The following is an 11724-nucleotide window of genomic DNA, read 5'->3' as shown; positions in this document are numbered from 1 at the left end:
GATAAAGTTCGGGAAAGATATGCAATAGGGCGTTCTTTCGAGTCCATCAACCTTTGAAAGGTTGCGGGCGCATTCTTTCATCCAAACGGCATACGAACAAACTCATATTTGCCGTGGCCTACATTGAACGCGGTTTTTGATATATCTTTGGGATCCACTTCGATTTGGTGGAATCCACTTGCCAAGTCCAAGACTGAAAAGTATTTTGTGCCTTTCCTAGTCTGTCTAAGATTTCGCTTATCTCAGGTATCGGATACCTCAGCGGGATCAGCGGGAGTTTTTTCATTTAACTTCCTATAGTCTACGACAATTCTGTACTTCTTTTTTTCCAGAGTTTTCGGATTTTTCGGGAACAACCCAAATAGGTGAGGTTCACTGTGAGGAGGACTCTCTTATAATGCCGCTATTGAGCAGCTTATCTATTTAAGCGGATACCTCCTCCCGTAAATGGTAGGGGTATTTGTATGTTTTCTGGTGGATTGGTTTGTAGTCGATCGTGTCGATACTGTGTTTTACCTCGTGTGTAAAACTCAGTTTTTGATCGTCGTTAGCGAATACGTCTTTGTAAGGTCTTAAAGTTTTTGTTAGCAATTTTATTTCCTCGGCATTAAGATGCTCTGCCGGGAAATTTAAATTAAATTTTGAAGTGTCACTCTTAGAGAACTATTCCGTGAGGAAATATTCATTTTTCAAAGGTATTAAATTATACTCCATATTTGGTTTAGTATATGTCACATGAACTAGGGCTTCGTTGTTTCGATTAGTACGGACCAGAACGTAAACATTAGATTACCGCATAAAATTTATCGTAAGACGCTGAATATTTATTCTAATTAGGTTCTTAGCAATTGTGAACCACTCATAATGCATCAGTATATTATTGAAGTCGTATCATAGATTTGAATGAACCCGAATCAATTGAGTGAGTCATCGACTGATGCTTTACATCTTATGATAGAGATAGTATCCCGGAGTCAGTCTGTATCCTACCTGCAATCATTGGAATAATTGTAGTACCTATTTCCCAAAAAAAATTTTCACAAATATCGCTATTTAATAATTTCAAATAGCTAGTAACACCACGCAATGTAAACTTGTAGAGATAATCGCAAACTATTGAAATTGTTGCTTATCACGCTCGCTAATTCCAAGGATCTAATTTAGGCTAATTAGTTGAGAAAATTATTCTGTTATCATAATATTCTTTTCGTTCATTTTTATGTTATCAGATAAAAATACCGATTAACGAAACGCAAAATTTACCAACCAGAAATCTCGTCCTGAAATCGAACGAAGTTACAATCGTGTGAGGGAACCATCGAGTTACGGGGACCATGAACTGTTTATTAAGTTTTTTTCGCTCTAAAATATTCCGAAATAATATTATATTAAATCAAATATCTCAATATATTTGATAAGTTTTATGGGAAGAATCATCACAGTCACACTTTTTAGTCTATTAGGTTTAAAAAAGCAGAAAGAAATAATTTTGTGAACAAATCACTGCTCTTCGTTAATAACTCTTTCATGGTTTGAGAAAAACATTTTATGAGCGCCCTCCAATTTATGTAAATGCAAGATTTTTAAGGAACGTCAGCAAATCGAAAGCTAGCTCACCTTGTGACATGTGATCTAAATTTTATTACAAAGCAGTAACAAAGAGGAGACTCTATTCAAAACTATAAAACAAATATCTAAGCCTCCAGCGAGTCAGTCTCAAAGACAGTCAACGATTTACGCACCAATCTCAACAACATTTACTCTATCGATCTCGATCTATTGTAACATCTCAGTTAGGAACACATCAAATACCATTACGCTATACTCCAACTGTTTGACTACTATCTCGTAAGGCTCATAATGATGATAAACTTTATTTTTGTCGAAAATAACACTAACCTGCAATGCAACAACAATAAACTAAATTGTGATCTTTAGAACTAAATGCAAACTGAATCTAAACATGTGTTTTCTGTTATCCGCAATAGCACAGGAATTTATAACTGTTCTCTATGCAATAATATGATGCAGAAATCTGGTATTATTTTTTGTTTTATACCACAGTACGATAAATAGACAAAAATCCGATAAAATTACAGAAATGAAAGCCTTAGTCTCTCCAAACGGAATCTTCAATTATTATCTTGTGGCTTCTTTCTTCGCAGTCAACATGTCAACACCATTTAAACGCCGTACTATTTACGATGCCTACATGTTAAGTAAAACATACACACAAAATAAAATCTTTAAAAAAATGACATTTTTGTTAGTAATGAAAAACTGTTTTAAATGGTCGATAGCATACGGAAAATGCCGATATTTATTGATTTGCTTAGTATATATGAACGGAACATTACAGATGAAATCTTACAGAACGAATTACTATATTTAAAAAGGAAAGAGAAAATTTTACATTAATTTTCATGGCAATAAGAAACGAAATCAATAGGCAGTGAACACAAAATGATCGAATGCCAATATACGTGGATACTGGCTAGTGGTATTTCTCAGTGCTGATTCTTTTATTCTATTATATTTATATTGGAATGTTTCAGCGAGACAGCAAATTTACTTCTTTTTTTAATAAAAGTCGAAAACTATTTTCTGTCCATAATTATAGAACAAAAAGAAGCTTCCCAAGGAATACGCGAATGGGTATATTATTCACAGAAATATATTTAAAGAAAATCGGCATTATTTGCCCTTTTTGCCACCGGCCTTCTTGGAAGCCTTGGGCGTTTTGGATTTCTTCTTTTTCTTGAAAGGCCCTAACCCCTTCCGGACCATGGTGCCCCGCCACCAAGCTTGAATTTTGATTGCCGAACGCATTTGCTTATCGGCGAAGGCCATCTGCTTTTCCCGCTCCTTTTTCGATTCGGCGCAAATTTTAATCTCCTTCTCACGATGTTTGTAAAGAATCACCATTTCTTCGTACTTAACTTTCAGTTCGGCAATCTGCTCCTTGTGGCGCATGATGTCGTTGTCGAAGGCTTTAATCTCCTTCTGGTATTTATCCATCCAAAATGTGATCTTTTCGTTAATCAAATCGATACAATAATTGATATAGACTGAAAAAACAATGCTTTTACTTCATACAAAAATAGGAATTGAGACTCGCTTACCATCTATTTCACTTTTTAATCTTAATTCGCGATCGATGCTATTTGTAGTTTCCTTCGAGCATCGTATAAGATCATTTTCCTTACTCTCGATTACGATTTGTGCCTGTTCATGCCGTGTACTTTCCCAGTTGTGTACAAGTCTAGATTTGACATCATTCTCGATACGAGTATCCTTTTTTTAAATTACGTATAAATGTTATTATTACATAAATGTTATATAAATATTTGCCCAAGCCATACACAAGCATCTAAATTGCGGTTTGTATTCAATTACTCCCAACCCATTTTGCATACCTTTACTTTGGTTTCTAGATCAAAAATCTCTTCATCCAGCTGATTCAGCAGCGATTTGCGTTGCTTCATTTCCCCATCGAGCCGAGCCTGCAGTGCTCTGAGCCTTTTCTCATTCAAAATGCTATCCCTTATCAGCTGGTGCTCTTCCCTTTCGCTTTGTATGTCAATGTCCATAAAGGTTTGCAGTGTTTCGAACGTTCCCTGTTCGGCCATTTCCACGTGCGTATCGGCAAGTAATTTTCTCAGACTTGAACTAAACGAAAACCAATACGATTATTGTTCAATACACTAATTCTTATTTTACAGACTACAAACATGTCATTCTTTAACTTAACCATTATCATCATCCCCATCGCCACCTCCACGGTTTGTGTCTCACTTAGCGTTCTGTTCTTGTACGAAGGATCGAACCGCACGTGCATCGGCGGTTTAATCGCAATTGGCGTGCTCGACTGGTCGTCCTCCATGTTGACAATGATCAACTTGAAAATTGTTTCCTCGATCGCCGAATTGATCATCGCACTTTCTATATCGTTAAAGTGCACCTTTGCCGCAGCTTTACTGTTGCTCGGGGAATCGTTTGTAGATGCTGTATAGAAATATGCGCGCAAACTTAGAAGTAGCTTACTTCCTGAGTTGTTAGATGCCTTACCAACCGTTTTTTCACTGTCATCTTCGCTTTCTGAAGATTTTGGAAATATTTGATCAGTTTGCATATTTTTCATCACGTAATATATGTTTCAGCAACAACAGATACAATGATAAATAAATGTCCGTTTCTAGGTAATTTTATGTATAGCTATGCGCATGTACAAAATTTCAATCATCATTAAACTTGTAGCTGAATTTTCGTTGGTAATTTTCCTCTAATGTTCGACAAAGGACACACGTTGATTTAAGCATAAAGAAGAAAAAACTGAATAAATCTAAATTTACTGTTATTATCCTCAAAAGTTTATTTTTTTATCAAAGAATTTATTGTAATGTATTTTGAGGAAAAAATCTATATCGTTTTGTTAAAGCCAAATTGTGTGAAACTGTTTGATAGAGTATGTAATGCAAAAAATGGATTTTATTCCAGGTTTTCAAATTTGAAAAGATGTGTTTTAATCCATTCTACACGGAAGCTTTCTGCAATAAATAAGTTTAACATATACTAGACTTACTAACTTAATTAGGGAAAGGCCTCAGTCATCTGCACTGGAGTTGTCTCCATCTTCTTCCTTCGTTTCTGTCGGGTCATTGTCTAGCGCCATTTTTCCTAGAGCGTCGTCGGGTATTGCTTGTATCCTTCCACGACTCGTCATCTATCTGCACTCTACTACTCCATTTAACTCGTAGTGAACTACGCACGATCACGGGACTCCTAACAGGACACAGCCCCGCTCTTAATCATTTAAAGAATATCGGCAAGGTATCACCCGACACCTGCCGCTTTTGTAACTCTGAACCTGAAAGTTCAGCGCATCTGCTCTGCTATTGCGGAGCTCTTGCATTATCAAGGCACAACTTCTTTGGAAGTTTCCTTCTTACTCCATATCAGGTATGGAGCCCAAATCCCAAAACGGTCATTGGCTTTATAAACTATGTAGTACCGAATTGGGGCACAGGATTACAACTATTCCGCTCAACTCCATCAATGGGTATGACTGATCCGTAAACTGTGTACAGCAAACGGGCCTGCCACAAAAGACGATCATTAAGACTGTCGCAGTAGCCTTTTAACCCAATGCCCTTCTGGCATACAAAAAATAAAACACTCTTGAAAATTCTGAAATCTGTCAAGTTTTCGCTGAGATATAGCAGTTTGAATTTTGCGGTCAAATTGACCACAATGTACAGACAACGTGGGTATTTTTTGTACAGACAGAAGGTTGTTGTATGGAGCTGTTGGTATAATAGCTGTCAATAATTATCAAAAATATGTGGCCTTTCTTTTGATGGATGGGTTTACCGTTAGTTAATGTAAATCGGATATCAGAATAAAGGATCACATAGCAATGGAATAGCATAGATTTAATATCTATCTTTATAACCAAGTATCATACAACCGAACATAGCTTTTCGCTACAGCAACGCACTTACATATACTCGACGCTATCAATCTGTTTTTTATTCATCATCATCCGTGGTATTATCTATTAAGTAGCATGAAATAAAAATATCCTTTGTAAAAATTAAAAAATGCCTATCTAAACCATATAAATCGCAAACCTGTTTGTGGTGGCTTAGGAACATTTTCTGCACTTTCTTCTTGTACTAGCCGTGTCAGCGCCTCATTGGAGGAATCCTTCAATGCCCTGAGAGATGTGATCAGAGCATCAATATTGTTTCCGTCTAAAGTGTTCTCTAGTTTTGTTGTTACGGTCCCATGCCGGGCCACTTCCAGCAGTACTTGCGGCATTTTTTCTGTGCAGCTCAGCAGGTTCAGTAACCAAGTTCGCGTACGTTTGTTTTTGTTTACCTTTTACTGACTATTTTGTTTGACAAACAAAATACACTGAAATGAAAAACTAAACCATATAAAAAGAAGCATTAACCCTGACTATCCCATGATAGATAAACACACGTGATCTACGACTCGTAATGTATACTAAAAATAAGTAAATAAAATAATATAATAATGTAGCTTAAAAATTCATGCAGAAATATTTTGAAGGCTGTACTAGAATTTTGAACAGGCTAAATTTCTAATGACTGAATTCGGACTTTGTTATATTGCTGTGCGAGTGCTATATCAATATGTATTTCAAAACGTGCAAATTAGGTTTCAAATCTTACTTATCAAGATTCACTTAATAATATTAAAACAGACAGATTAAAACAATCTTTTATATGTCACGTTACTAATTCATAATGTTTTCGTTCGAGACACGGCCCAGCCAGCTATTAAAGTGCTGAAAGTTTATTGCATTATTGCTGAAATGCGGTGCGTCCGAACCGTATATATAACCCTTTAAACATGTGTCACTTCTCGACGTCCATTGGAAAGCTGTGAGATAGTCCCGGAATGGATGACTTATTCCAGATGACCAAGCGTCCCGGAAATAATATCACGCATTAATTTTTTTATTTGACAGGGTTAATGTTGAAACACTCAGCAAACAGACACAGAGGTTAAACATATATTTTTTGGAAGTTTCGAAGTTTTTCAAGAAGTTCTATATTTACGAATTGTTTGAACAAATACATTCGGATGGAAATTTTTTGTGATTCATATGGTGATAAAAGTTTTTATTGACTACATAAAATTCAGCGCAAAGGTACAAAAATTCTTATCCATCTAACCTGACATTTGAAAACTTAGGTTTCAATAGTACCATAGCTAAAAATTTATGCGTCCATACTCCTGTGCGCATTACGCGTGCTGCACAACCGTCGACTAGTCGAAATCTACTCTACCATACTAGTGGATGGGCTATTTTATCGTTCTTTTTTCTGAATTGTTTTGAGTCGTTCCAGTCTCTGCAATAAAGTGGGATGGGAGTGATTCCAGCTGGAGTACATCCAGTCGTAGATCGGGAATCCCAGATTATCAATGTTTAATTTGATCAAAGCCTTTTGCAGCTCATTTGAGTATCCAAGTTCGTTAGCGAATTCGTCAGCTTGGTACTCATATCGGCGTGATAGAATGGTCATACAGAACGATATGAGCGTATTATACGGAGCCAGAATATACATGGCAATCACGAGGAAGCCAATCAGAATAGGTTGAACATTTTCTGGAAATCCAACAGCTTGATATAACGGAGAGTACTTGAATAGTTGAGAAAAGGCGATGAAAATTAAAAACATTTGCACTTGCATGATGATGATATTCTTCTTAATATGGCCTAATTTCCAGTGTCCAAGTTCATGAGCAAGAACTGCCAGTACTTCCACGTCTTCGCAGCCTTTTCCTTTCTCGTCTTCAGCAAGAGTGGAATCATCCGGTAGTCCTTTATTCAACAGGAGTGTATCAAACAGAACTATGCGCTTGGCTCCAAATAAACCGGTGAAATAGGCATTGCTGTGTGCAGATCGCTTAGAACCTTCTACCACGAACAGTTTTCCTAGTGGGAATTTCAATGACGCAGCGAGTTTTTCAATGCTAGTCTTCAAGTTTCCATCTTCAAGCGGACGGAATTTATCGAACAGTGGAGCAATATAAACTGGATAAATCGTAATCAATAGCAGCGAAACCACTCCCATGAAGGCCCATAACCAAACGAAGAAGTAATCTCCTCCTATTTGAACGATATAGATAATCGCACTGACAATTGGAATCGATAGGACTTGTCCGACAAGAAACGACTTGATTTGATCCTTAACAAAAAATCCTGGGGTTTGCTTGTTAAAACCGTGCTTTTCTTCCAGAATAAATGTTGCGTAAATTTTAAACGGTAAATCCTTAAAGGTTCCAATAATGTTGATTAGGACCAAGAATACTATGCTTACTTGAATTTCACTTTCAACATTCAACCCAAATTGTAGCGTTAATTGGACGGCTCTAGCCCAAACTAGTGCTATGAAGCCAGTGTACAATTCTATGGATACGATGGCAATATCGCATAGCAGCAGTTTAAACACCTCGAAATTTGCTTTATCTAAACCGTAAAGGCGAGCCTTTTCAAAGGTTTCTTTTTTCATGACACCTTTCAGTTCAACCGGAACATCCTTGCTAGTTTCGTACACGAAGATCTGGCGCCGGGTTAGGTAGAGGTTGATAAAATTTTCCAAAATCAGGAAAATCAATATTGAATAAAGCGTTATCTCGCTGGCTTGCATTACCTCCGGCATGTTGGCTGTAATTGAGGTTTGAATATATTAATGTAATTGAGCTACAATGTTATATTGGTAAACTACTAACCTGTTACTGTAAACTATCTGCTTTTTTGCTACAAAACATACATATGTTTTAACAATATTCAACAATCTGTGAGTAATAATGAGAATCGATAACCTCTGCGTTGGCTATTTGCTATTGACAAAATTTGCGGATTGCGGCTGAACTGAACAGAAATGCCAGATAGTTGGTGGAATTTCCAGCAACTGCTTGAACTCGAAGCCAGAGAAGGTGTGCAACAAGGGGTTTCCAGTGAGGCGTACAGCTGCGCGGTAATCGGACATTACTCTACTAAATCTTTACGCTTGCTTTTACGCATCAAGGTGTTTCCAACAGCAGTGATTACTATACGCAGCAGCATGTTTAGCTTTTTAATCTTAAAAATGTTATCATAACAGGACGATAACATTCGTACTTAAAAAAATCAATAAAATTTACCGAAATTTCAACGTCAAATGGCAAAACGTTCGGTAAAAATATCGATGGTGCATATCCACGTTTACGGATCTTGCGGACACATAAAAAAATTACCGAACGGTCGGCTGTTGAAATTTCGGCAAAATTTTACCGAATTCGGTGCTACTTTTTAAGTATGTTTGCAAAATGCTAGATTTATTTATCTATAGCTTTTTACGAGCCATAATGGCGGACGTGTTCGTAATATTTGAACAGCATTTTTGACATTTCCCTAATACATCGCAAATTTTCTTTCCGCGCGTTCACGGTAATACTAAAGGAATGTACGGAAAGTAATCGTGCGATGTATTAGAGAATTGTCAAGAATGCTGTTCAAATATTACGAACACGTTCGTCATTATGGCTCGTAAAAAGCTGGATTGTTACCAGCGATGGTTCGATCACTTTGACTCAATTTTGATTCATTTGATAGTACCGTCTTAATAGGGCCAAATATGACGAAGTTATGTATGGGACATTTGTAGAACAGGTTATTATCTATAATTTTGCTAAATGAAGGTTTACTGTATCTTTTGTAGTTACGGCGCTACAATGCTAGTATCTTATTAGTGACTAAATGAACGTTCATTTAGTCACTGATGAGTTACTAGCATTGTAGCACCGTAACTACAAAAGATACAGCAAAACTTTGGTCAGAAAAATTGTAGATTAGAACTAGTTCTACAAATGTCCCATAAATAACATTGTCATATTTGGCTCGGCTGAGATGGTACTGTCAAATGAATCAAAATTAAGTCAAAGTGATCGAACCATCCCTGATTGTTACATACTGAACAAACCGTCATTTTTATGGTAAAAACTCACAATACCATGAAAGTTATTGGTGGGCAATCCAGCTTTTTACGAGCCATCATATTTGACATTTTAGCAATACATCGCACGTTTTCTTTCCGTACGTCCCTTTGGTTTTACCGTGACCATGCGGAAACAAAACGTGCGATGTATTAAGGAAATGTCAAATATTATGGCTCGTAAAAAGCTTGATATGTTTGATGGTATATCCAGCTTTTTACGAGCCATAGTAGTGGACGTGTTTGTAATATTTGACAGCATTTTTAACATTTCCCTAATTGGGTCCTAAAGCCCTATGTCGTTTTTAGCTTGAAACGATGAGGTTAGGGTTAGGAACACATATTTTAATATTTAATTTTATATTTTTAGGCTATTGCCGTTAAAAACCTTTTTTTTTAATTTTGTGAAATTTTTAACAAAAAATAAACATTTGGGCAACCTTATATAGACAAACTATAGTTGTGCATGGTTGTGTCAAGCGGTGTCTAGACAACACGAATTATAAAAAGAAACCATTGTATGTCTTGAAATGTCACGGAAAACTTTTTGTTTATCTTCACGCTCATGTGATAGTGTGTCAAAAAGTCAAAAGTTGCAAAGTCAGGAAATGGCTTGGCAATCGCGACCTAAAACATTTTCTGAGTTTACAGCTCATTTTCCGGTTCCGGTCATCTCAGTTTAATTAAGGCCTTTGTCAAAATCAGCAATAAGCGTAGTGACTGCACTTGGTCACAGCGTGGATGGCTTCAGTTTTCGGATGCAACACCCGCCATCGAGATGCGACCGTGTTTGGTTAGAAACGCACAGAAATTTTTGGTCTGCCGTTCGCCCTACTGCTGATTCACATCGGAGTAGCAGAACATACCAATTGATTGATAATACGGTGCCAGTTTCGGTTGGCGTTTTTTTTTTTCATACTGTTCTGCGGGGTCGATTGTACCGAGATTATACCACAGAGAACAGACTACCAGGTAATTGGCAAAAAGTGTGTAAAAGGTTTTTATGTAATCTACGAGTAATCCTTCAATAGAGCACCCCTCGAGCAGTAAGTGGCAAACTAAATCTTGATGTCGCTGCCATCGCTGCTATGTAACTCCAGCACAAAGAAATGTTGATAAAGGTACATGGATATTTTTTGATGCGTTTGGCAAACTATTTCTGGAGGGCGCTACCGACAGAATTTACACACAAAAAATCGATTACTTCCTTCGAGCCTGTTAATCTGTTCTCTGTGATTATACTGTTGGCCATCAGTTCGACATCGTTTAGTCATTCTTAGCGCAAACTAGATTTGGACAAAGTCTAGCACCGTGAATCGATGGATTGGAATACATTGCCCGAATCAAAACTTTTATCCGATAACTAGTACAAATTTGATGTTCCACTTCCTCACGACCAGCAAAACGCAGACAAGCACAAGAGACAACTGCGAAGCTGTAACTGTCAAAACGATCAGCTGCCTGTCAAACCAGAGTTGCCAGTGAGAAAAAGTTATCATTGTTGCCAGAAACGTGTTATTTTCGTTATGTCAAGGAAGATCTCTAATGTCAAGGGAGAATAAATTACAATATTTTTGTTTTTTAATTTTTTAGTGCTCTGCATCTTTTTAAAAAAGAAAAAACTATACTCTGGAAGTCATAATGGGAAGCTTTATCGTTCCTTCTAAAAAAATCATCTTTTTATCACAAATTTTAGGACCCAATTCATCGCACATTTTCTTTCCGTACATTCATTTAGTTTTACCGTGAACGCACGGAAAGAAAATGTGCGATGTATTAGGGAAATGTCAAAAATGCTGTTCAAATATGAAGTATTCCACCACGCACACATATAAGGATTTTTTGACATTAGCTGAGGCCCTCGCTGAGGCTGTTTGCAGTAGGAATAATATCAAAAACATCAAATATCAAACTCCCGGATCCTCTCCTCCACTCTTCGCTCCCCTCTCACTCCTACATAACCGATCCTCAGCTAATGTCATTCTGGTTAGTGACGAAACCGCAAATTACTTCATTACGGCTCGTGAAAAACTGGATTAGCGAGAAAATTTCATTCTTATCAGTTGTTAAGTGTGCATCGGCCTTAACAGTATTCCGTTATTACTGCGCTTGCTGATATTGCAGCTCCATGCATCACCCCCCGTAACTCGCACGTCAGTGTCTGTAAAATCATCGCATACAATTTGTCATGACGCGCTCCATTTACGAAAAAAAT

The 11724-nt window shown here is 37.1% G+C and overlaps 2 protein-coding genes across 2 annotated transcripts; both read right to left on the bottom strand.

Annotated features, from left to right (window-relative positions):
* Window positions 1-2694: 2694 nt before the first annotated feature.
* LOC128743905 (dynein regulatory complex protein 9) lies at window positions 2695-4141 on the bottom strand. The gene is made up of 5 exons (XM_053840598.1): window positions 4069-4141; window positions 3732-4005; window positions 3417-3669; window positions 3123-3294; window positions 2695-3068 (listed from the first exon to the last, which is right to left on the bottom strand). Exons 1-5 carry the CDS (start codon window positions 4139-4141, stop codon window positions 2695-2697), a joined length of 1146 nt encoding a protein of 381 aa, XP_053696573.1.
* A 2490-nt stretch (window positions 4142-6631) lies between these two features.
* Window positions 6632-8396, bottom strand: LOC128742324 (CAAX prenyl protease 1 homolog). Its single transcript, XM_053838655.1, has 2 exons — window positions 8266-8396; window positions 6632-8200 (listed from the first exon to the last, which is right to left on the bottom strand). The coding sequence occupies exon 2, from the start codon at window positions 8193-8195 to the stop codon at window positions 6840-6842; it is 1356 nt and encodes a 451-aa protein (XP_053694630.1). The 5' UTR covers window positions 8196-8200; window positions 8266-8396; the 3' UTR covers window positions 6632-6839.
* Between the last annotated feature and the right edge of the window lie 3328 nt (window positions 8397-11724).

This window comes from Sabethes cyaneus, chromosome 3, assembly GCF_943734655.1.
Source record: "Sabethes cyaneus chromosome 3, idSabCyanKW18_F2, whole genome shotgun sequence".
Taxonomy (NCBI): domain Eukaryota; kingdom Metazoa; phylum Arthropoda; class Insecta; order Diptera; family Culicidae; genus Sabethes; species Sabethes cyaneus.
Note: the sequence above shows the minus strand (reverse complement) of the source record. Positions and strands in the feature narration are given on the sequence as shown.